Source organism: Xyrauchen texanus, chromosome 48, assembly GCF_025860055.1.
Source record: "Xyrauchen texanus isolate HMW12.3.18 chromosome 48, RBS_HiC_50CHRs, whole genome shotgun sequence".
Lineage (NCBI taxonomy): Eukaryota > Metazoa > Chordata > Actinopteri > Cypriniformes > Catostomidae > Xyrauchen > Xyrauchen texanus.
The window spans coordinates 17,188,102-17,215,136 of record NC_068323.1 but is presented as its reverse complement, the minus strand read 5'-3'; the positions used below and the strand labels follow the sequence as shown (position 1 = coordinate 17,215,136).

The 27,035-nt window shown below is 37.0% G+C and overlaps 1 protein-coding gene across 1 annotated transcript in view; it reads right to left on the bottom strand.

The window, feature by feature from the left end:
* Positions 1–27,035, bottom strand: part of LOC127639316 (prolyl 3-hydroxylase 2-like) — a 68,055-nt gene that overhangs the window by 21,964 nt on the left and 19,056 nt on the right. Inside the window, exons 2-3 of the mRNA XM_052121243.1 lie at positions 2,308–2,460; positions 1,648–1,837 (exon numbers count right to left, since the gene is read on the bottom strand). Coding sequence (XP_051977203.1) covers positions 1,648–1,837; positions 2,308–2,460 — 343 coding nt within the window. The remainder of the gene's footprint in view (positions 1–1,647; positions 1,838–2,307; positions 2,461–27,035) is intronic.

Below are 27,035 nucleotides of genomic sequence, written 5' to 3'. Positions count from 1 at the left end.
GTCCTTCTTTTGGTCACTGTATGTCTTTTAAGTTTATTTTTTTAATTTTATTTGGTCAATTTGTTAATGATTTGGTCAGTTGTCCGATTAAAGCTGGCATGCTTAATTTCTTGCCGTATCTCCTCATAGACATTTTTCCTTCGCGATCTCTCTTGTTTATTATGGATATACGTAAAAGACCATGTTGCAAGTAGAGTGCTCGTTTCATCAGCGTTTTCTGAACGCTTTTCATGTCTGACATATTTTTTTTATTGTTGACATAGATTAAATAAGTAATCCTTGCTGCAGGCGGTAGCTATCCAAACTGTTTTTGTACATGAATATTTTACCTGGTGATGACACATTATCCTGCACTTCGACGTATTTGGTTCCTGTGCGGAGACCAGCAAGCTTTTGGGGCCAATACATAACCAACTTTCCCACCCCGGAACTGCCTTTTCTGCATTGGAAAAACCATGTCAGTGGAAAAGGGCTATTTTTCAGCTGACTTGGTTCCAAAAGTATTTTTCCTCATTCATTTTTCCCATGGGGTATTTCATAAAATCCTTTATTAAAGAGATGTAATCCATGAACCAAACCAGCAAGCCCTCAGTAATTCGTAATGTTACAAACTTTGTTTTGAAGCAAAACATTTGAGCATCTGACAAGGTACAAGACTGTGTTCTTAACCTCTTTCATGAAGGCATGAACTACAATCCCATGAAGCATTGCGAATGTGAAACTACTGATTTGATGTTGTTGATTTTAAGTATGTGCCGCTTCATTCCGGATCATTTTCAGGGGCCTAATAGCACATGCAGGGAGGCCTGCAATTAGAGCGTTACAGCAGTCCAGTCTAGTTATGACAAGTGACTGAACAAGAAGTTGTGTGGCATGTTCAGAGAGGAAGGGTCTTATTTTCCTGATATTGTAGTTTAAATCAACATGATCATGCTGCCTTTGAGATGTGGTCTGTGAAATTGAGTTGGTTATCGATGGTTACCCCTAGATTTCTGACTGTTTTAGAAGGCGTTATTGTGGTTGAATATATAAGTAGTTTAAATAAATAAGTAGTTTAAAACTTTTTATCTTTTTTAATTAAGGCTAGATAGACTGAGATCAGCCTGATGACTTGCTAAACAATAGTCTGGTTTTGTGCAGGAATGTAAAGCAGACAAAACACAGCTAAATGTTTTGCATGTTAACCAGACATAAGCCTAATCTCTCTGTGTAGTGTCACAGTCTGGAGACAAAATGAGCTGCTTCTGTATTTATAAATAATTAAATAGTGTCTCTTGGACCTGGTTTTTGATTTGAACCAAAATAGCTTTTCAAGTTATACGTTTCATGTACAAAGCATTGCATTTGTTGTTGTACTATCACATACTGCCTGTTAGACACAACAATAACATTGTACTTAGGAGTTTAGAAAAATAACTTCTCAAGGACTATTCTTCAAGGACCACAAATCTTATACTGAGTACAGAGAAGGGGAAGATCTTTATTCCTGGAAAAACAAATAGCTCTAAAAACAAGAGAACCACTATAAATCACAATAGAATGTCCCCAGGAGCCAATCGGTACCTTAAAATTCACGGACCCTTCTTAGGAATGTACATAATAGCTCTACCGTATTAAGTGGAAGTGCATGTACAAATGCATCTGTACCTGAGATCAGCTCATAGAGGCTGTATTTGTACAAGACATGATCCTGCTTCTCAAAGTGCTGTGGCCCTTCACACAGGGCCCGGCACTCCACATCAGCCTGGTAGTACTCAGTGAGAGCCTCCTCAAAGAAAGTCACGGCCTCTCCATAGTTGCTTTTGTCATAGAGCTTCACTCCAGCAAAGAAGGCTCTCTGTAAACACAAAGATGAATCCATTTAAAGATAATGTTGAAATGAACGCTCAATGGCGAACAGAGCTGTTATGTTTATATTCCTAAAACAACAGCGGAAAACAGAAGGGAGTTTTGTGTAAATTTTCTAGCTATCATGGCAGCAGTAAATCATAAAATTATGAAGAAAAGCATTAACTGGACATATACAGATGCACAGTGTAGTCAAGCACACTTTAGCCATTATAAAAACTGGTTCAGGTGCCTGGATCAGAGCGGTGGAACAAGCTGTAGAGTAACAGTATAGTATGAGAGATCATGTTAGTATGCTGCTTACTTCATAATCTAATAATCAGAACCGGCCTGCAAGATGGAGAGTTACATCGTACAAAAGGCGTTCAGCATTTATTTGAATAAATACTGTAAACAACTCAGTGGGCACAATTCATTCTTAGTGAATTTCAAGCAGTGCTGTGGTCGACAGTTACTTACCTGATGTGGTCGGGCTTCCCGGTCAACAAAGTGCTCCTCTTTTACGCCCTGCAGGGCTTTGTTCTCCTCCAAGTCCTCGCCCATCTCCACATGCTCAGGGTTGGCTTGAAAATACGTATGAGCAGCAGACGCAGCTTTGTCTAGTTGCCCAAGCTGTTTTGGAGACAGAAAAGAAACATTAAAAAAAGATGACTTTAACACTTTATGTATTATGCAGTGTTAATGTTTACAGTTTTTAATGAAAATGTACTTTAAATGTAATAAATATGTCATTATATCATATTCATTCATTTTATTCCATTTTACTCTGACCAAAATAGCATATGATTTCACTCAACGGATGTGTGATGAAAACCTGTGTCAAATTACGGTAGACAAAATGTAAAAATAATTTTGCATTTTTTTTAAACATTTATTCATTTAACATGAATTAAACATATACTTCTAAAATATTTCTAAAAGGTTCTATTGATGTTCATTAATAAATGCATAAGGTATCATGAACTAGCAATGAACAATATGTTTTTACAGCATTTATTAATCTTGGTGAAGACTAATTATTAAATATACTACTGTACTAGTCATTATTAGTTCATGTTAGTTCAGACTGCATTATCTAATGTTAACTTCTACAATGTTTAATATACAAAATTTATTAGAATTTGTAAACATTTACATTAACTAAGATTAATAAACAATGATGGTATTGTTCCTTGTAAGTTCATGTTGACTATTGTGTTAACTTATGTTAATCTAGACAACCAACAACCTTAAATACCATATGAAAACTACAGCTGTTGAAATCATAGCATAAAATGAGTATATGGAAGTAATTGCTACTTTTTACAATTAGTTACTAGTGAATTAATGTCAAATCAACTGCAGATTCTGTCTACAGCATGTAACATTCACCTGTGTATTAGATTCTGTGCTGATGCAATTCATAATATTACGTTTATGATATAATAATTAATGTCATTTCATTGACTAGATTAAAACTGGTGTGACACCATAATATTTCAGTGTGTAGGTCATGACAAAATACACCAGCAAAAGATTAAAAAAAGAAAACAAATTATGCGTTTGACAATGGTGCAGTATTAGAGGTTCAGTATGTCCTTTGTCTCTCTAATTTTCATTTGATGGACAGCACTTGGCAGCTCAGGGAGCGTATCTGAAAACTGGCTTGAAGTATGACATCACAAGCTAATTGGGAATAACTTCAAGATGAACAGAAGTTCTAAGTGATGAGTCATTGGAAGTAGCAAGATGCATCTCACAAAGTCGATATTCTCAACTAATTAACAAAGATAAATGTGCTTCCCATTAAAACATTTTAACATATCAAAATGATTACAAGTGTTTCTTGATTTAACTTTTGGCCTCTGGAAGGGTTTTTAAAATTTGTACAAATAAACTGAGGACTGTTTGAATTGTAAATACAATGAATCCAGCATATTCTGCGGAGAAAGACATCAAAACAAGTTCACGGAAGCCATCGGCTGTTATTTTTCGCCCTTTATGAATTGCAGACCTAAAATCTTTTTTTGCAGATCTTGAATTAATTGTCTTTAATACTTCTTAGAACAATATATTGTACTGAGAAAACTTTTTTGGGTTGTAAACTAAATGACTTATGCATTGCACAACGATGACAACATTAATGATGATTTGGTAGGGAATGAGACAGGGAGGCTAAAGGCTTAGGAGGATATGCTTGGTTACCTCTGAAAGGCCAAAGAGCAAGCTGGCGTCGACTGCATTCCTGTGTTCTTTCTTCCTCCCCCTAATCCAATCACATTCGCACTGCCTCGTGCCCTGACTGCAAATGGATTGCAAAGACCCTGACTGGATAGAGCAGGGCTGAACTATAAGGATGGCACGCTGGCCCAGGGTCAGTTTGTGAGTGTTTCGGGCCAGTTGATGGAGCGTTAACCCATTGGGTCGTGTTGCCTTGCCAAATCTTTAACATGTTATTATGCCTTGCAAACTTTAAAAAAAACTGAATTCCGGTGATGTAGTGAACACAAGTGTTTTAAATGCATGATCTTACACCAATTACAACTTGTAAGGTCATGTAAAATTCTTAAATGGTGTTATTTTATTTGGTAAGATCATAAGCAAAAAACAATCTGCATACGAAGATTTTTCGCCATTACACCTATTTTGCGTTGCATGTGAACACCTTTACCAGTGATCCTTCCGGTTAATCCAATTTCAAGCATGCCTGTTTACGTTTAGATGTGATAAGCATATGAATAATGAATAATTCAATGATTTAAAATCTCACGTAAGCACAGGTTTATTATGTTGTCTGTTTTTTTTAAATAAGAAAATTACTTAGCTGGCTAACATAGATGAAGTTTTGTCGAAAGAAACAATCTCTACATCTGAGCCCTGTACACAGGGTATTTGTGTATCCCATCCAAAAGCTGACCTCTCCACTTTTCTTATAAATCAGGTAAGATTACAGGAACCGAGGCCAACCCGATGTCATGAAAAGTCATACATAATTTACGAGTTGGCTATTTTGTATGGTCTTGCACGATGTTGTTCACATAAACTCGTACAACTTCATCAACTGCAAAAATGTGGAAGTAAGCGTGAGTTCCGCGCACGAGGCATTAAGGACATACTTATTAATATTACGACCATATCCAAACCCCTTATCGAATCAGTAGTGTGTGTAGAAATGACAGGAAGCTGTTGTGTGTGACAGAAGAAAGTAATTGTCGCATATTAGACTGAAACGATGTCCAGCGATGTCGTTGGCTGTAGTGAAAGTTGTAGGAATTCAAACGAGTGCAGTCGCACATACGAATTAGCCAAATTTAGGACTCTGCACTTTCTGGACAATTTCTGACTGAGATGTCCAGTCACCTGGCGTGTTTAGCACATATGCTCTACAAAGCTTATCAAAAACTCATCAATCCCTTACAAATCCTATAAACTACACAATTAACACGGCTTGGCCCATTGTCTGTTCACATTCATACATCTTGCAGAACACAGCTGTTCCTTAATTTATTTACAAAAACACAACAATCCAAACTAAACCATTCAAATATTTGTTACTTACAAGCTTTTGAAGTTTTAATGTAAAACCGCTTCCTTGCACAATGGTGGTGATAAAAATCTTTGTAATGTTTGACAGCGCCGAAATGCTGGTGGAAAACAGCATGAAGCACATGGCTGTTTTCTTTGTGATGCTTCATTTATTTGCAAGGTGTCAGTGCAACTTCAACAGATGTTTGAAAAGCTGACACATTCATTTCACACACACTTACACACAAATCAACAGAGTTTGCTTTACCAGACATTCTCATCAACCAGTTAATTAAACATTTTAATATGTTTAATATTAACAGTTTTCCCAGTTTATATCAAAGGATTCACAAAAACCCCTGCAAATCACAAACTAATGACAAATTTAAATCAAGTTAAATGAACCAGCAGTTTGTTCATAATTACAACACCAGATTCAACTAATACTTCTGCCTTTCTGGGTAAATATGTTCCAGAGAGAGCACCTGTGGCCCTTGTAACTGCTCTTTAATGTACACATATGCACAGTTTTTCTCCCTGCTTCTCCAGCCAAAACACACTTTACTCTCCATATACTCACTGGCTGTAAAAAAGAAAACATCCCTTGATGTGGGTTACAGTTGAACCAAAGCCACAAATCCCATTTACACATGTTTATTTCATATGAAGTAGGCAAAGAATGTCAACTGCATGTCGATGAGACTGTAGATCCCTTTATGTTCTGAGAAATGGCATGCTGACAGGCTGTTAGATAGGTACAGTATCAAGTAAATACTCTTTTGAATTTGAACTTGAAAAGAGAGGTAGTGAGGCAAAACGAGATGCTTGCTATGTTCGTAATGAATACAAGCATACTACTTACTGCATAATGTGCAGAATACACTCAATAATGCCTAAAACAGCATTTCTGTATGAATTGATAAACTTTTCAAAATGCTACACAGATGCCACATGACCTTATTACATGCATTGTTTTCATCTCGCAAACAAAACAGGTTTTGTGCAAAAACAACTCAGGTTTTTTTGCACAAAACGTTTGGAAGTTTGATCACTTATTTAGTCAAGGAAAAGATGGCAGATGATATTACTTTCAATTTATTTGTCAGAAATATTAAGAGTAGTATGGTAGTATGCAACTGCACACATAGCTTCAATTAAGCACAGTGCAGTCTACTAAATTCAAATGGATTTTGTGGGAGAACATATATAACATTTACTGAACTCTAACCAAGGGTACAAAACTAAATAGAAGAATTTATTTATAAGTGTAAATTTAATCATAGGACATCCTTTATAAATACTGGTAGTAATGTGTTATGGACCAAACAAATAAAGCTGACAGCTTGTGTACATATGTAGGTAACCAAATAGTTTTGTTTGGTATTCAATAAATAAGTTTTAGCTTGTCCAGGGCCGTAGAAAGGAATTAAGGGCCCCGTAAATATATATTGCTCTGGGCCCCTTACCTATTAAAATAATACAGTTTTGAATTTGTTTAGGGGGCCCCTGGACCTTTGGGCTCCTAGAATCGTTACCATCTTTCACCCTACTAGCTACGGCTCTGAGCTTGTCTGGCAAGGTTTAAACAAAATCATGAGTAATATTTTTACATTTAAACATATGGTAAGTTAACAATAAATATTAAATATTCACTCTTGAATCTTTAACTGATAAACTCTGTGTTGAGCACAACAGTGATATGGACAGCAATCTGAAAACAGACTTTTTCCTGGTTTCAATCAGCACTACGCAATAGTGAAGCCACAGGAATTTATTCAAATGCACTAAAACTCCCTTTGGTGGGATGTATCAAATGTAATTACTAGTGTGTTTACAAGAGGGGTCGATTTAGTCAATGGAGTATGAAACTAGTCAGAACTGTGTTGCTTTTTTATTAAAGATAAATGAACGAAGGCATGAACGAATCATCATTCAAAATTTCCATCATTTTATAGTTTAGTAAACATAATCTGAACAGGGAACAGTGGGATTTATATCGAGCCAATCCAGTTTTACAAATTGGCATCCCAGTCTAAACATTTGTTTGAAATAAGTAAAGCTATTTTAAACAAAACATTCTCCACTTGTAAACTGCAAAGGAAACAGTGGAAAATGCACAAACAATGTGTCTTAAAGGATTTAAGATTCAACGTGATTTTTCAGACATGAAAAAATCATCAAGAAAAGTATAGGAAACTGCAGTAGTTTCTTGTGATTAAGTTAATAATATACAGATTCTGTTCACTCTGGAGGCTTCTGTTTTAGGAAAAAATACTTTCAAATGAAGAGAAATAGTTACAATGCCTCTCTTCACTCTCCATACAGACTGATCTCATAGTGAAATTGGACAGAGTGCAGGGCTCCAAAATAAGGACTGCCCGATGTGCCAGGGCCAGTGCTGCATTTATAGCATTAGTGCCAGCAAACAACAAGTGAGAGAGCCCAAAAATTACACAGAGCAAACTAAGTCTTTTAACCGAGGTGCCAGTATATTTATCTCACAAAGACGCACAAATGCATTATATACTGGACGCAACAAGACACAGTTGCATGCACACTTGTTTAACGTGCATGTGCTCTCCTGAAGGGACAGAGCGCTAGTTTTATTCCTACTGTAAAAAAAACAAATACATTTTCTCTCATTAATTCACCTTTAGAGATGAAACGCCGAATGGGATGTAATACATTTTGTTAAAACCCAGTTATACACGTGTCTGGAAATCACGAGCTGCACAATATCCAAAATGTAAGTATACATTTAATTATTTCATGTTATATACACATTTTTAACTGACAGATTATGCCTCAAATCTACCTACTGTATATTACACAGTCAAAACCAATTTAGTAGCAAGTCTGTTCTCTCAGACAATAATCAAATATTTAAATCAGTGAATAATCTTTGATCCTTCTTGTGAAAACACCACACATGGGCAAAAGTTGCATGACAGCATGACTAAATGGGTGACCAAAATACCATCATCTCCTCCACAGAACTCTTGGCTTAAAAGCACATGTGTAAATGGCAGGACGGCTGAGGTTAATATGATGTATTTATGAAAGTATATCTGTAAAGTGAATATATGGGATTACATAAGGCATAAATAATATCTTACAAATTATAAATGTGATTCAATTTTGGGGGACATTGTATTTATAATTTTTTTCTCCCCTTTTTCTCCCCAATTTGGAATGCCCAATTCCCAATACACTCTATGTCCTCGTAACAACACCTGCACATGATCTGAACATCCGAATATCACACCAGCGGGACAGGTACAGGGTGGCAACAACAACTGTCCGAGTTACAACAGGCACGCACAATCCCTCCATCAGTGCTCAGACTGTCTGCAATAGGCTGAGAAAGGCTGGAATGAAGGCTCGTAGGCCTGTTGTAAGGCAGGTCCTTACCAGACATCACCGGCACAAACCCACCTTCGCTGGACTAGACAGGACTGGCAAAAAGTGATCTTCACTGACGAGTCACGGTTTTGTCTCACCGGAATCGCGTTTATTTTTAAAGGAATGAGCGTTACACAGAGGCCTGTACTCTATAGCGGGAGGGATTTGGAGGTGGAGGGTCCGTCACGGTCTGGGGCAGTGTGTCACAACATCATCAGACTGAGCTTGTTGTCATTGCATGCAATCTCAAGGCTGTGTGTTACAGGAAAGACATCCTCCTCCCTCATGTGGTAGCCATCCTGCAGGCTCATCCTGACATAACCCTCAAGCATGACAATGCCACCAGCCATACTGCTACTATGGAGTGGTGGTGGTGTAGTGGGCTAAAGCACATAACTGTTAAGCAGAAGGTTGTTGGTTCAATCCCCACAGCCACCACCATTGTGTCCTTGAGCAAGGCACTTAACTCCAGGATGCAGTACAATTATTACTGTAAGTCGCTTTGTATAAAAGCGTCTGCCAAATGATAAATGTAAATGTAAATGTACTACTGTTCTTCCATGGTCAGCGAAGAGCCCGGATCTCAATCCCATTGAGCAAATCAGGGACCTGTTGGATTGGAGGGTGAGGGTTAGGGCCATTCCCCCCAGAAATGTCCGGGAACTTGCAAGTGCCTTGGCGGAAGAATGGGGTAACATATCACAGCAAGAACTGGTAAATATGGTGCACTCCATGAGGAGGAGATGCACTGCAGTACTTAATGCAGCTGGTGGCCACACCAGATACTGACTGTTACTTTTGATCCCCCCCCGCCCCCGCCCCCCCTTTGTCCAGGGATACATTGTTCCATTTCTCTTATTCCATTATTGCATGTCTGTGAAACTTGTTCAGTTTATATCTTATTTGTTGAATCTTTTTATGTTCATACAAATATTTACACGTGTTAAGTTTGCTGAAAATAAAAGCAGTTGAAAGTGAGAGGAGGTTTCTTTTTTTGCTGAGTTTAGTTGTACCGTATCTGGGCCTGTGGAAAAGAAAAATCCCCTTTCTTCAGGAGAATACATGTTGACCTGTCTATTTCCTCCTTAATCAAACAAGAAAGCTGTGGGGCACAAAGTACACATGGGGCAAATGCTTCATAAAAATATCCTGGGCTTGTGGGAGATGTCATCCATCTAGGGCATGGCTTCCTCACACCTCTGTTGATGCTGATGGGGTAAACACACTAACCCTTTTCTCTTTGCCTGTGCCACACCCTCTCCGCACACATGTTGGTTTAATAAGGTAATGTCTGAGGAATGTCTTTAAAGCCACATGGAAAATGTAGGCTCTTTCATTAAAGTAAGCACATGAAGACATGGGATAGCTAGAAAAATAAGTTAAAACAGGCCTACAATAATCCCACTACTGTATACCATTGGGCCAAAGCTACCACTGAATGGAAGCTTGCGTCGATGAGGTCTGCTTCTCAGATGGGCTCTTTGGTCAGTTTCTGGTTAGATGAGTTGTTCAGTGTTTTAGTCGATTTGTTGGTACATAATTAAAGGTGAAATGTTCAACCGAATGTTCAACCCTTTGTTCGACAAATGATACCTCTGTTACATCTGGAAAAGTACCTTCAGACAATTTCATATTATGCTCTTTCTGATTCAACACCTGTCACTTCATGTCCTCTCTTTTTTAACTTATGGCCTTTTTGCCATTTTATAGGCATGAGGTGGAAACAATAGAAAGGAAATGACTCAATCTGGATTTGAACTCAGTTCACCTGAAGGTGTGGAGCCTTTACACAACCCACCAGGTGATGTTATTGACTTCATTTTCCTTATTAAAAGAATAGTTCAACCACAGATGCTATCAGCTAATAACTGTGGCCTGTTTTCCTCTAAGAGGCATGTCGGGCCCTGAAAACGGATTTCAAAAATTTAGGATTGCAGGTGAAGACTTGTTGTTATATGAGGTAAGCACAAACTCAGACATCCTTTTATCATTGTGGGGGATTGGTCTCTGGTTACAAAGTTGACCAATCACAGCTTTTGTGGTCTGTGTAGACATGACTTGTGGTTACCTTTTTGGAAAGGTGCATGGCAGGCTACGGTGTAGGTTCGATGCAGACTTTTAAATCAGACCTTTTGGGTTGGGTTAAACATTCTCTGACCAATCAGGTAGTGGTTTCCTGATGAAAGTTACTGAACTGTCCTATCAGGTATTGCTACATTCGTGAATCAAATTTTATTATTATTTTATTCGCAGCCTGAGGTTTTGTGTTAAGGAAAGGCATTGCGCCATCTAAGACTGGAAAGCTCTTGACACGTCCCCTCTTGAGAAAGATGCTGCTTTCTCACAATCACCTTTTCTCTCCAGTTTTCCCTTGATTTAAAAAATCGGCAGTTTCCAAACTCATAAAGGGCCAATTCTGTGCAGTTTAAAATCTTGATTCATTTGTGTTTCTATCTTTCTTTTCCAGCACCTTGTCTTTCATTTCACTCAGTGGGAGGTTTTGTCCTGGAGCTGAGGGGTGAATCAGCCCTCCCTCCACATCCTTCACATTCCTGTAGGACTCTTGGCCTGAGAGAGGGCAGGCCTCTCGGATCAGTGCGTCTAAAGCCATGGAGTCATGCTGGCCCAATAATGACCAGATCCCCCACAGGACAGCTGGGAACATTTGGACAAAATTGAATTCAAATTCAAATGAGAGGCTGATGCAAATTTATCCTCTTTTACAGTAAAATGTGTTTTTCACAAGCCGAATATGTTCCAAGAAGCAAGGTTTTATTAAATATATAGGTGTTTCTTCAGCTTCAGGCACTTAAAGCCCTGTGAATTTCTAGAAAGTTAAGTTAAGTAAAGTTCATTTGTCCAAATTGTACTTGCATTACAGGAGCTTTGTATAATTTTCAGTGTCATTACCAGCACATCTTAAATTTGGTATTGTGTTAACTAGAACTCTGTGATGAAATGATAGTGATGGAAATGGCATTTGTAATGTTTTTGAGAAATAAAGGTCGATTCCTTGTTAATGCTTATTTCACAGCTAAAACATTTTGGATCCTAAAAACAGAAATGATGCAGAACAAAAATATTCTGATATTTAACTTGATTTTTATTTGTTTTATTTAAACATCACTTAACTCTTGTTTCTTCTCAAGCATGCTCTTCACTGACACTTTTCTTGACTTGGTTAACAAATACACTAACTTACAAAAACAAAAGAAAACAAAAAAGTTTATCCGGTGCAAAATTGTTTGGTGTGGTGGAAATGATGTCAAGTCGTCATTTCATGTTGTCAGTATTTTGGACCCCACTGTACATCACAAAGCATGATGAAATCAGATGGATATTTATGGATGAATTCCTCTATAGAGGTCATGGAGCCCATTATGGCCTTTGCTCAAGTGAGGCGTATCAGCTCTGCTACTGTGCCAGTAAAATGCATGAATTGGAAACAGAGTCGGCTGGGGTGTTGTTCTAACGAGTTAATTGTAAAGCAGGCCTGGACTTTTCTCATACACAACAGAGCCTTATAACTTGCATACAGGAGGCAATGGCATTACAGTGCTTGCACAATGCTGCTATTCATTCTCCCATGAAACCGGTCAAAGCACCAATGCCCTCATACTCCTCCCTGGAGATCTTTACAATGTATTTTGTCATGTTGCAGATGCCCATCTGCATTTGTAGTTCTGTGCTGAGAGCAGGAAATGTAAAGGCTACTGTGCTTGCTCTTTCAGGTGTGAACTTTGCTGAACAGCTGATACCCCAAAGAATTCTATGAACCCAGAGATTCTGAGTGCCAAGAGGTGAATGATTTGTCCACAGTGTTGTTGACAAGATGTTTAGATCTGTAAGGGAGATCTGATTTTCTAGGATATCAAATTTATGTGCTTGGTTGGGAGGGTTACTTTTGAAATGTATTCCACTACAGATGTAGTGGAATGTAATTTGTATCGTATTTCATTAGATTACTCAAGGTCAGTAACGGATTCTAAATACTTTGGATTACTTCTTCAGCACTGGTAGATTTCTTTAATTGTTTTGACAGTAAAATCTCTTCCAGTACAGTCAGACAAAATACACATGTTAAAAATACATTCTCTGAAAAACCGAAATATCATATGCAGTGTTGTTTCTAAAACAAGATCAATGAAATTGAACTTGTTTTAAGGAATTTTAGATATTTTTACAGGAAAACAATACAAACATTATTATCAAGAATATGATTTGTGCCCTAATATCAAAGTCTTACTAGAAAAAAAAAGAAATGATGATCTAACGTGAATTTTCTTGATAAAAAAATATGGTCATGTCTGGTAACATGTGCAGGTAAAATGGCTAGAAATAACATTTTAGCCTAAAGTAAAGCTGACAATTTACACAAGGTTTATTTCTATTTCTTCTGCTCCAAACTCACTTCAAACGTACTTCTCTGTCTGCTCGTATGAATGTAACACGTCATAAGAAAGTGTTTCAGCGCTGTTCAAATGCACTTTGGATCACATCATTTATATGTATTAATGTTTTCCATCTGAAAGGACTAAATATTAAATGAAACAAATGACAATAAAATGCAAAGTAATCTCTTCAGTAACAAAACTATTTTGAATGTAACTGTATTCTAAACGCCGATTATTTAAACTGTAACTGTAGTGGAATACAGTTACTTATATTTTTATTTTATATACGTAATACCGTTACACGTATTCCATTACTCCTCAACCCTGTTTATGTGTCAACTCCAAGTTAACAGATCTCAAGTTTATAATGAACTATAGTCGCTGCTGTTAGAAGATATAAGAGATTTGAATGCTTGTAACTAAAAATACGTTTAAACTAGATGCCTACTTACAAAATATCCAACAAGATTACAACCTACAAGTCATGGTAAGTCAGAAATAATGAAAACTTTGACACTTTTTGAAAAATTTTAGTGGTACTCTCCATGCAAAACTTGTCGCCACGATGTTATAATGCTATGGGTGGTTGCTATTAGGAATGGTCATTTTCGTGTAATTTTGAAGTACTTTTTGTATTGGAGTCATTTTTGAAAAAAATTACAAATCAATTACTCGTAAATTTAAATCTAAGTTAAAAATAACAAGTATGACACGTATGTGAAATTATTATTATTTTTGGTTTTATTCACAACCGAAAATAGAGTCTTAAATAAAATAACATATTAGTGTGAATGTGGCCTTACTGGCAAAAAGTGCCCACTCCAAATTATATTCTGGCTGCTAGATATAGCTCATGTCCTTCCTTCAACATATGTCTAAGGGATTTCTTTTGCCTGTTTTATGGTTTGTGTCCAACATTTTTTGTCTAAAATTCTGTAAAATATTTTCCCAAATTCCATGTTTTCCACTTAATTTTCTGGATTTCATGATTTATGTGGAATTAAATTAGTATCAAAATGTAATCAAATTAATTCATAAAACTTTAATAAAATGAAAGTGTATAAAAAACATTTTAAAATCATTGCAGTTATTTTTGATTCAGTACACTCTTGCTTGTGTGATATTGCATGAATATACTTCAACTACTACTTCTTAAACATAATAATAAACAATGTACTGTTAAATTATTTTCACAAGTAGTGGTATTATTTCTGCTACACTGAATTTTACATTTCCTTACAGTAATATATACTCACTTAGCACTTTCTAAAGAACATCTGTATACCTACTTATTCATGTGATTATCCAATCAGCCAATCATGTGTCAGCAGTGTAATGCATAAAATAATGCAGATACGTCAAGAGCTTCAGTTAATGTTCACATCAACCATCAGAATGGGGAAAAAATTTGATCTCAGTGATTTGGTTGGTTACGGGCTGGTTTGAGTATTTCTGTAACTGATTTCTGTAACTGTTGATGGTGCCAAAAACAAAGAAACATCCAGAAAGCAGCAATTCTGCAAACGGAAACGCCTTGTGGATGAGAAAGGTCAACAGAGAATGACCAAACTGGTTAGAGCTGACAGATAGGTTACGGTAACCCAGATAACTGCTCTGTACAATTGTAGTGAGCAGAACACCATCTCAGAATACAAAACATGTCAAACCTTGAAGCGGATGGGCTGCAGCAGCAGATGACCATGTCAGGTTCCACTTCTATCAGCCAAGAACAGAAAGCTGAGCCTGCAGTGGGCAAAGGTTCACCAAAACTGACAGTGAAAGACAGTTGAAGACTGGAAAAATGTAGCCTGGTCTGATGAATCACGATTTCTGCTCAGGCACACAGATGGTAGGGTCCGCATTTGGCACCAAAAGCATGAATCCATGGACCCAACCTGCCTTGTGTCAACATTCCAAGGCTGGTGGTGATGCAATGGTGTGGGGAATGTTTTCTTGGTGCACTTTGGGTCCATTAATACCAATCAATCATCGCTTGAATGCCACAGCCTATTTGAGTACTGTCTAAGTAATGTGCATCCCTGCATGGCCACAATTTACCCATCTTTTAATGGCTACTTGCACCATGATAATGCATCATGTCTCAAAGCAAAAGTCATCTCAAACTGGTTTCATATACAAGCCTTCCCAGTCACTGGTCATTCTTTCATTCAGAAGTGAGAAGCGCATGCAGACTATGTTTATGTAATTAAATCACATTCTTTTGCAGTTTAATAGTCACCCTTGGCTATATCACAATTCATTTAATTATATGTAACTCCTCATTGTACTGTTCATTTCATTATTATGACTCAATTCGGTGATATCGTCTGCATTTTCAGCATAGTCGAAATCATAAAGCCCAAGTTTAAGTTAATAAAGTAATAGCAAACCTTTCCTCAACAAGCCACATGATTGAGGTACCATTCATGCCCATGGCTCAAACAGTGCAGGACAAGTTATGTGCCAAATTTGAATACTTATGGTTAGTAAGGTTACTTTCCCAAACATAATAGCAGCCCAGAGATTTTTTTGGCACTCGTCACTGTCAGCTTTATTTTGATTGCTTTGAGAATTTGTAACAAAGCAACATAAACATCCTGACAGACAGAAAGCTTAAAAAGTCTGATTGATGTTTGTAGAGTCAAGTCTGGATCCAACTTCTCACGCAACCAAGACTTGAATGAAAAATGAAATCCAGAAAATGTTTTACATCTTTAAAAACAATGAGGTATTAAACTGTTGTTTATTTACATTAAAATACTTTATTATATATTATATTGAAGTAATTAATTAAACAACTTTATTCCTAAAAATTGAAAACAGCAATCAATAGGCTTGTAGATGTATCTTTAACAGGCTTAGATATGAAGTTTGGAACAGGTTTCGCTATATGAGCTTTGGAAAGATCTCTTAGTTTGTTGGTTTATGGCAGCCCTAACACAGGTCAACTGTTTATGCATCCTAAGTGTGCCACGTTTGGGTCCTCATTTCAAATCACAGCATGAGGCAGGTTAGTTAACCCAGGGGGCCAAAGGGTGTGGGGCCTGCAATCTTTGGCAGTGAGGACGGTTTGCGTTTTGACAGTAGCATGGCTAGCAACACTTCTGGCAGACCATTACGATAAGTGAGCCAAGTGTAAGCCCCCTTCAGCCCAGCAGTCGCCAAGATCATCTCTCTATGAGGCCCATTCCAGGCACCCTGCTTCTAAATGGCTTTCTTGGGGGTGTGAAAAAGTATGATCATTATTAAGCTCATTAGTTTTTATCACTGTACTTTTAGGGAGGTACATGTCGAAACAGGTTTTCTTTTTGTTCTAGTTACTCTTTTAAAGGTGGTGCATGTCATTTGGTTAATGTTAAAATAATGTCTCCAATCCTGATGTATTCTGATCTGACCAGAGTAATACAGCACAATTGGCTCAACCAATGGCATACATTTGGGGCTGGACAATCTGTTTGGCTAACCCATGGCAGACTGTAGAATTCAACATTATAGTATAGAGTAAGTTCCAACATTATATGATTATAAAACATGTTTCAAAAATATTTGCAGAGACAGATGTGTAAAACAAGATAAATTATACTCTCTTTGATGATCATATACTTGCAGAACAAATAGCATAACTTCTAATGCATGTCTTATCTGTTGATAATTGAACACATAATATGTCATCTTCCTAGCATCTAGAAAGAGACCATAATCCAATCACTGACACTAACACTGATTGCGATACTCTCAACGTTGTTCCCCCTATCATCCACCCCCCACCAAAAAAACTAAACAATTGCTTAATCAAAGATTCAAGGCTGGTACTAGGATGCTAATACATCAAAAAATGCTCAAACATAATCGTCATCCGTGAACTAGCATCAAAAGCTAAAAAAAGGGGGAAAAACGGTACACACTGCATGGCCTGAAATGTTCCATAGAATCATTGGCAGGGACTTCTTGTTTTCTCTCTTTTAATATGTTATGAGTTTTTCTGTGATGTACCTTCTCATGTACATCAATAGTTAGAGCTCTAACATATTTCTTGATTGCTTTCACACCCACTGTGCAAACACTCTGATTTATGACTGGTGAGAGGCTCATTTAATAACGCTTGGCAAAGGGAAGTATTTCCAAATCCACAGTACATAAATTACAACTACGACTAGCAGCCAGACACTGAATATCACAAGGCAAATTGCTGATTCCAAAATTCTAAAGCAGCTCATAACCGGCAACATTTAAAAACTTGTTTTAGGTAAGCATGTTGATTGACAGGTGAGGTATGGTGCTTCAGTGCTGTCCAGTATGCATAGAGGATGGATTAGTGTTTATGCCTCAAATACATGCATTTTTGACTGCTTCCTTATGTGATTTTTGTGACCAGATCACAAACGTTTTAGACTCCATTTAGACCTGTATTTAGAGCTGACAACCAAAAACGCATCTTAATACCAAGTGGAAGCAGGGTTTCTGCTGTTCTTCCAGGATGAACCAAGTTGACCTCTCCACCAAGGTGGTGAAATTTTGACGATTTAAAAAAATACAATATTCTATTGTGCCAAACCAAACCATCAGCAAAACCATGTATTATGCATGCACTATAGAATTTATAGACTTGATAAAGACATGTTTGTAGATTTTAAACTTAAAAATGTAGGGTCATTTTGTATCTTTATTTGGCCTGTCATAGCCATATCACAGCTCAAAATTCCCACCAACATTCTGCATAAAAATATACTTTTTAAAGCACATACTACTCTTATCTATCAACTCTTTTCTTTTTGCTTTATGAGAGTCTTCTTAAAACTGTCTTAGAAACCTTTCATAATACTTTCATAATACTTCAAATGCCTTTTATGTACAGGTTTTATTGTTTTAGCCTTGTCCCAGACCCAAACTTTCAATATTAAACTATAAAAATCTAATATAAAAATGTCAATTATTAGCTACATGTTTAATACTCTAGTAATCTAAATAAAGACTGAAATAAACATAAATCATCGCAATATTTATTGTGCAAAAATTATTAAAGTGACCCAGATTGTATTGAAATATTGACCTATTAAATTATTCAAATATACATAAAAAAATGTATTCACACAAAACAATTATTTGAATACAAATCTTTTATGATGAAAATGTTTTCAGTTTCTGACTTTTAGGATAAGCATGAATAAGACGCAAGTTTTTGCAGGTTTCAGTGAATTCGCCTCAATTTGTTCAATCAAGTTTAGCTTAAACTGTTATGAACCTTTCCCATAACAGCACATTGTTTGAGGATTTTATGACATCATGATGTTACATGATGTCATATTATTAAACTCAATCTGTGTCAAAATTGTTTATGTACACAGACTCAATGACAACAGGAGTAAAATCCATTAAGCAGCCTCCACCAAAGGGGATCTGATGTAATTTGCAACTTGAGTTTGTTTCTCAAAAGATGGGGGAATGAGTAAGATTAAAGAGCGTAAATTAAGTTTTCGCGCATATATTTCTGGGAGGGGAAGGACATGATAATGGGGTGTGGCAGGGTGCAGTGGAAACGTGACATACCATCTCTCATTACACTGTGTGGGTCAGCAGGTCAGAGGTTCTGACCCCACCAGGTGATGACCTTACTGGCAGGCGGCCCGAGCCGGTGCCATGAGTCTGTTGTAGTCAGGAATTCTCTGTGATTTTTGATGGCTGAAAAGGATCAAAGGTCACGCCTGGCAGGATCTGACACACTTCTCTTACAAAAACAAGTGGAACAACAATACCTCTGGCCACACAGACTGCAGCAAAGCGTTGTATAAGAGAAGAATGTATAGAATAGTGAATGCTCAAATTTACAAAAAGTAAATACTCATTTAAATGGACTACTGTTGGATTACAGTAAGGAATACTGTCATTTTACAACAGTGCTGGTACATACTGTAAAGTCCTGGAGCGCATGAAGGTCATTTATTTGGTGTGCTGTCCATAGATGTGGGGCTTGCGCACAGGACTGGGCTTGAGCTCTGAGATCCCCCTTTGGGCTACCAGCAAAAAGCAAGTAATGGACAGTTTTGACAGTTATAGGCATTGTAAAATAATAAACGTGGAGGGTTGCCAGAAGAATCGTCACCGGTGTAAGAGAAGCAGCCACTTATATAAGCTTTTTTGAAATTGCATCTAGTTTCTTGCTGGTCCAAGATCATCCAGTGCAGTCAGGTTGCTACAAATTGGTATTTCAGCTGGTCAGCTAAAAACCATCAACTTCAGATGGTTTTAGCCGTTTTTTCCAGCAAGGAAATGTTTTCTGCTATGCTTTTAGGATTTAAAGGTTGCAGCATAAAAATGTGGTGATGAATAGCTTTGTGATGCTATTCACAAACCTACTCACTGGTTTAAGAGAGTCTGCCATGGAGAGAATGCAATGTCCCTTCTCTGACAGAAAAACATTGTATTTATGAGTACAGATTTGGACTGAATCCCAGCATCTGGCAGCACTTTTCTGAAGCTGTATTGTGATGGGGCTGATTGCCAATGAGAATTATAATACTATTAACTTCAAAGAGCTCCAAAATAGTCTAAATGCTGGTTTGCGTCAACTACAACTACAATTCGAAAGCACTTTGTAACTTTGGTTATCATTCTGTTCTCGTACCTTGCGAGTACAATGTTTAGTAACAATGTATACTTAGGAAGGAATTGCAATGAAAATTTCTCAAAATGATCTCAGACAGACACGTGTCCGGTGTTCTAACAATGCAGAACACAATTTCCAGCAACTGATAATTTGTTGTTCCCGTTATAATTGTTGGACTTAGGTTGGCTAACTTGCTAAAGTGAAGTTGCGCTTGAAAAGTCCTTCGGCTAAAAAAATGGCAAACCCATTTGATATGTTTCCAACACTAGATGGTCGAGTGCATAGTGTAAGTGCACAATGTATAGTATGTCATTTGGGACAGCTAATGACTCAACAGGTTTGCTTGAAGGATTTGATGTTCTAAGCTGGAAGGCAGGATAAATAACATGAAGACTGACCCTCGAACAAAGCCAACTGGTGTTATATAAATATTTTGATATTTTTATCTTATATATCTCTCTGTACATCTCCCCAGAGTCAGTAAAACCAAAAGAGCCTAATAGGCTAAAAATATAATGTCCTTAATTAGCCTACATCTAAAACAGGACCTGTATAGTTATTTCTGCTTTATTGGTAAATTTGTTTAGCAAAATTGAAGCCTCCTGTAAGAAATTAGAAATAACTATGAATTTCTGTGGTTTAAATATTTACGTACCTTTAAAGGGCATTTTAGTATTACATCATTTGTAACTTTGTACATAAAGACTATTAGGACCAAGTTGTATGGCTCTGCATATATTTAATTGTCATTTTTAGAGTTTAACAAGCAATGAGGGGAGTTTTCAGGGATGTCCTCCTTTTTTAAAATAAGACTGAGTAAAATTGTTTACAGCAAGACTTTGCAAAGCCAAATTAACAACCAGCCACATTTCTTAGCTATACAGTGGTGTTATAAAGTTGAATAACATTTGTGAGTGAAGAGAGGGTTAATTACGCATCTGTTAAATGTAAAGCTGCATTCCTGTTTTTCTTGTTGAATGAGACTGTAGTCCCAGGGCTTTGGAAAAATTGAATCATATAGTGGCTAAACACAATTTCACAGAACAAAGGCCTTGATTATAAAAATTCAGAACTGGGATGTGGGTTTATTACAAGTTGGTTAACTTTCAAGCATGGACAGAGTGCAGGACACTACAACAGTGGTTTAAAGCAGAGTAAATCAAACTCTAAATAGCTCTTTGGTTTCAAAATGGGGCACTAACCATGTCCACAGGAGTAATACCCATTTAGAAAACAACCTTGAGGCATTGGCTTACACCCTTGATGGTTTTAATGTCTTTATTAAAGTGTTCAGTTAAAGATTTTCCACCTGACTAAATCTATAAAATGCTAAATAGTTCTAATAAAAGTTCAAATATATATTTTGCCCTACTGAAAACATTAACAAGTGTTGCCCAAGTCTATTTATAATTTGCCACACCAGTAGCAAACGGTAATGAAAGAGCTGTTTTCATGGTCAGAATCAGCCCTCCAAAAAGTCACAACTAAGCATTCTTCCTAGAATATTTATTTATTTCTCTATTTATGCTACAATCTCCTCATTTACTGAAATAAAATGGTCAAATAAAACAAAATTTGCACTTCCTGAAGGAAATACTAGAGCTTGAAAAAGAAAATTGTTAAAGGTTTTCGGTAAAATAATTGAGAAAAAAGAAAAGGAATTGACGTTTTGTTTCAGAACCTAGCAAGCTGCCTACATAGACAGTATTTTAAGGCATCACAAGTGTGCTCCTGACACAAAGCTGTTTCAAACATAATCAGGAACATTATGCTATCTTATAAGATAGCAGAAGTCACCAATTGAATTGTGATCCAATGGTTTTAGATTGTAATTATCAATAGTTCATTCACTACTGAGATGTTCTGTATTGATTAAAACAGTTAAATCTAGACAATAATGGTCTAATTAGCCCATGATTTGTGTGTGCTATGTATTTTTATACTTAGCATAGCATTGTTAACTTAGCAAACATGCTAACAACAACAATCGTGAGTCTCTTGAGCGTTTGGTGTGAAGAACGCTATTTGGGTGAAATGCAAGCCTAAGTAGAGCATTTCAAAACAGTCACTTATGGGGTTAAGTTTGAGTTAGGATGCTGTCTAAGAAGGCAGCTGCCTATATAGGCAGTAGACAGAAAGGCAGCTCCCTAGGTTTTGCAGCATTTTTAGCACTGTATTGGCTCTAACACCAAAGGTGAACCCCATAAAGAATGTGTCAAGAAACTGCTAACAGCATCCTGTGGAATTTTAAAAACTTTGTTCTAGAACATTCATGAGTGTGTCAAGCAAATATGTCCCAATTGCTAACAAAGGCATTTGTTAAAAAAAAAAAGTCTGGGGAGAACTGCTATCCCTCCCATGTGCCCATAGCACCAGAAATCGATTGGTCTCCCAGAACAGCGAAACTGCAACGACTCTACCAGACCTGAATGGAGTCTATACTGAAGTGAGAGTGACAGACAATTCAAGACAAATGTTTTCCAGCTACTCTTACTTTAACTGGAAACACAACTCTGGGAGACTTATGATCAGATCTTTGGTCATACGCAAGCCAGACATTGCACGATTGGAGAGAACATGTGTCTGTGGTTGTAGAAACAGACTAGCACATGTTTACACCATTTTCCAGCCAATTCAACAACAAGTTACGATATAGTTTGAGAAGCACTGGGCTATTTAATTTCTGGTCACCCAGAATAAACTTGTATTTCTCTGAGGTTGTTCTTGGATAGCTCAGGAGACTTAATGGAGTTCTCATTTATATTTCATTTAAGTACCAACTTTGTCTCAGATGTATCTCCTAAAATTAATTAGTAGAATAAAATATATAAATGCTAATATAAAATATGAGTATAGAGCTGTAAAAATAAGATGGATATCATGGCTCAGACCTCTGGGATTTAGGCATTCAACCCTAGGAGACACACGTGAAATTACTGGTCTTTTTCTCATGAGATCAGTATGACAAGTCAGCATTTGTTCTCCCTTTAATATCACTGCTGTCTAGGAGAACAAATTGACATAGTAAAGATATCTTTCCTATGGGCAGTCAGAAAGGAATGACTAAAGTACAAGTCAGGTTTTCTGCAGGTGCTGCTTTGAGTAAGAGCATAGTCCATACTCAAATGCAGTGGTAATAACGAAAACGACCCCTTGGCTTCTTTCAAATCTGTTTATAGGAGGTTGCCCGTAGGAATTGTAACGCAAGAAGGAGCTGGAGCCAAGTGCGTGAGCTTTTCCTGTTCTGTAGGTAATAATAGAAAGCGGAAAAACCTGAGAGATGTTTCAGTGTAACATCATGATCCAATACTAATGTCTGAGATGGCAATAATGCACAAGGCTCTGAGACTCTTTGGACCATTTCATCAATGGGCTCTGCAGTAAAGACTTAGACATGACTGTAGGCACGATGACGCATCAAAGTGTGTCAAAGTTATTCCTGTACAATGAAGAACATCTTTAAACGTGGACTGTATTAATGGGTATGGAAATAGAAAACTGAACCTCTGTATTAAAAATAAAACAGAGACTGTTTATATATCCACAGAATGGAAGTACTGTATGCAGCTGGTTCCACTGCTTGGCACCATGTCAAAGCTCATCCAAGGGCTTGGTCGGTGAAGTTAATTAAGCTTCTAGAGGAAGCCAAGGGAGATGAAAAAATGTCATCACTGGTATGATTAGTAGAATGTTTGGGTCAACTATCCCTTTTCAATATGAGGAGAGCATTGAAGGTGGGATACATTTCAGTTATTCCTGGATGATGAGATCACCCTCGTAAAACCTGTCGTAGCGTCACAATCCCTTGTCTAGACAGCCAAGCAATGCCGTCTAAAATCCATGAAATTCAAACAGAATCTTGGCTTAATTTTCTGGTTGCAAAATTCTGAAAAAGAAGTGCACCAAAGTTCCTCATCAGGTAGCTTGTACAGTTCTGAGGGACTGATTTTGGATGTGGCTTTAAAATACAGTTCATATAAATTGCTCAACTGTATTACGACACATTCAAGGGATGCTGTCCAGGGAAAGCCCCTTCCTTTCAAACAAATTCAAACCATTACCTCAAAGTAAGTAATAGTGGAAACATCACTGCTGCAGTTTTTCATTGAATCTCCTCTTGGGAGGGCATCAAGACAGATGCACAGGCATTCAGAGAGCAGGCCTGCCAAGGTGTGGGAAGACCTTGATGGGAGACCACAAATGGGAGTATTGGGATAATGGCATGTCTGTTGTCAAGCAATCACACAGCACACATTTAATTGGAAATTGAGACAAAATTGAGAGCAAATCCCAGTTACGAAATGTACAAGTCAAGAAGGTTAGTAAAAATGAGTCGTTGTGCAAGCTCTATTCTAGACGATAACTTTTCTTCCACAAAATCGCATTACTTTCAAATGAACCTTTCTCTTGTACCTATGATGCAACTCAGATTGTTGCTCCCATTAGTCCATCAGTTTCCATGCTGCCAAAAGTTCAAAACTAATTACCATAAAATCAGCTGAATGGAAAACTATGATTATAGGGAAATGGTGACAGGTAGCTTTAGGAATGAGATAATAAACCTGTTGTATTGGAACTCAGAGAAAACGAGATGCAACACATGTTAAAAGCTTGAGAAACATGCAAATAAAAGCATTAGTGAGGTAATGGCCAATGTTCACAATGGGGCCATTTTGAGAAGGGCATACTTAATTACAGTGCAGTTGACAGCTGATGCGTTATTTTAAATGCTTGACTTTCACTGGCACTCCAAACAGTCTAGTCAAAGTAAGCTTTAGTTTCAGGCTGACATAATACCAGGCTTCTGTGCAGGGGCACCTGTAATTGTTTTGAAAGCAAATTTCCATTTTCTGCTCTGACAGTTCTTGGGTGAGACTGAAAAGAATAGTTCATTGTCTGTTCAGAGAACAAACCGAAATTTGTTGCGATTATTAAATAATTGTTTGATTTTTTTGATCTAACCGTGGTTATATGAGATCACCAAGATTATTGTGCTCTTCAAATTAAAAACACATTTTACTGTCCAAATGAGAGAATTTTGCCGTTTGGGTCTTGACAGCTACCGTATTCTTTGACATGCATTGAATGAAAAAGAACGACTCTTTGATTTAAACTTTAAATATGACTGAAGGACAGACAGCGTTCTATACTTTAATCTTTGACAGGTGTGCCTTAGAAAATACTGACATGTGGTTGTGATGTTGACTCGAGAAAGATGAAAAAGGTTTCTCTCTGTTTATGATCCAACAAAGACTGAAATTTCAGCCCGTCCCCAATCCACAGGGCTTTGCAGAAGGGTATTATAGGCTTCTAAAACATGTCAAATCTCATTGAGACACTGGAAATCAACAGCCATGAGAGCCTGGTTGAACTGGTGTGTTTCAGACAGAACAAAAATTCAAAACACACTCAGGACACACAACAACATACACGGTTTCTGTACCTCGTTCGCTCTTGGATGGTGTCAGAATAACCACTAAACTTGATATGAAGCTTTCTATAGCACTGTTACGAAGTAGGGACATTCGTAGAAAAGTTCTTCTCAAGAAAAAATTTATCAATGAGATCATGAAGACTATTTATTGGTGCTTATTACAGCTTGGCCAATGCATTGTCACCGCACGGTCTGGTTGAGCATGCCTAACGTGCTTTGTTGTGCTACTGTGGCGGTAACAAACCTCAGTACTCAAGGGGGCAATAAAGTTACCTTCAAAATTCTTCGCCAATAAACTGGATGTGTTTTGTTCAGGTAAGTTGCTATAAATTTACTGACTTTAACATACTTGTTAGGCAAAATTCTACTCAAACTGTTGCTCCACCCTGACAGTCAGCTGACAGTCATTTTAAAAAGAAACCTCGCCGTTGAAGCAGACAGTTAAAACTAATGTCCATTATAGTGCCCCTTGTGGCAATGTTGAGAATGCAACACGTGCTAGTGTTGGGTTAAGTATTGCACTCTGACATTTTTTAACGCAACAACAAACTAAATCAAGCTTGCCTAGCTAGAAGCATGCTCAGCTACCCCTAAAGATGGAAAAACAGACTTGATGCATGGACAGACATGACAAGCACATACATTTTCAAAATCAATCTCAACATTTTCCTATAGAACAATTCCAAATAACTCAATCAATGGGCAAACTTTATACACATGTATATCTGCTCCAAATGCAGAACTGTGCAAATTTTCTTGATGCTGCCTGTAAAAATTCCTTCTTTGTGAAGAGATCCCAACCACTCATTATCCTCTTTATTTGTATCACTGTTGGCCTAACAACTATTTGTAAGTATATCTATGGAAAGATCTGAAAGGGATAGACCATGTATTCATATGTTCACTTACACTGAAAAGATGCTGCTGATAAGAGTAATTTGTTCGGGAGGTACCACTGTATGTTTTACTGGGTACACTGTAAAAAATGTCTGTAATTTTAACGGTAAAAGACTCTAAAAATTCTACAGAAAAAAAAAAATGTTAATTGATTAAAGACTATTAATTGTAAAATAAAGATTAATTTTTTTTAATATATTTTAAATTAATATTAATTAATTTAAAATATAAAAATTAATTATATTAATTAATATATAAATTTTTTTTTAATATATTTTAAAAGACAATACAGTAGTTTTTTTTACAATAAAATGCTGTAAACAAAAAAATTTGAATGATCTTTTCCTGTTAATTAAAATTAAATGAATTAAAATTAAAATTAGTACGGTGTTGCATCGGTATTGGTGGAAGAATAAAAGTTCGAGAACCGTGAACGGAACTGAAAGTTATGAACATTCGGTTCCAGCATTTAAAAATACGGTTACCTTCCCTAGACATATCAGTGTTTTCCTTTGAAATTAAAGATTAGTTTATAATTCTGTCTGAACACATAAATGAGAACAAATGCTGAGAGTTAGGGATCGCTCTAGCTTAAAGGAATGTCCTGGGTTCAAAACAAGTTAAGCTCTATCAATAATATCTGTGACATAGTGTTGATTACCACAGACAATCATTCTGACTCATCCCTCAGTTTGTCAAAACAAGCAAAAGTTGTCTGTACAGCAATGTGCTTTCAAAAACGAATGGTTAGGGGTGAATGGCTGAATGGTTTAAATTAATGATTATAGTGTTGATGTTCTGAAGAACTGTCTGCAGTTTTGAACTTACACACTGAATAGATCAAATGTGCTTGAATGGAACACAAGCTACATGGTTTCTCCTGCATCTCAAAGATCTCCCTTGCCAATAAGCCCCTCATCAAACTTCAACATTCATAAAGTCTCTCTATGTC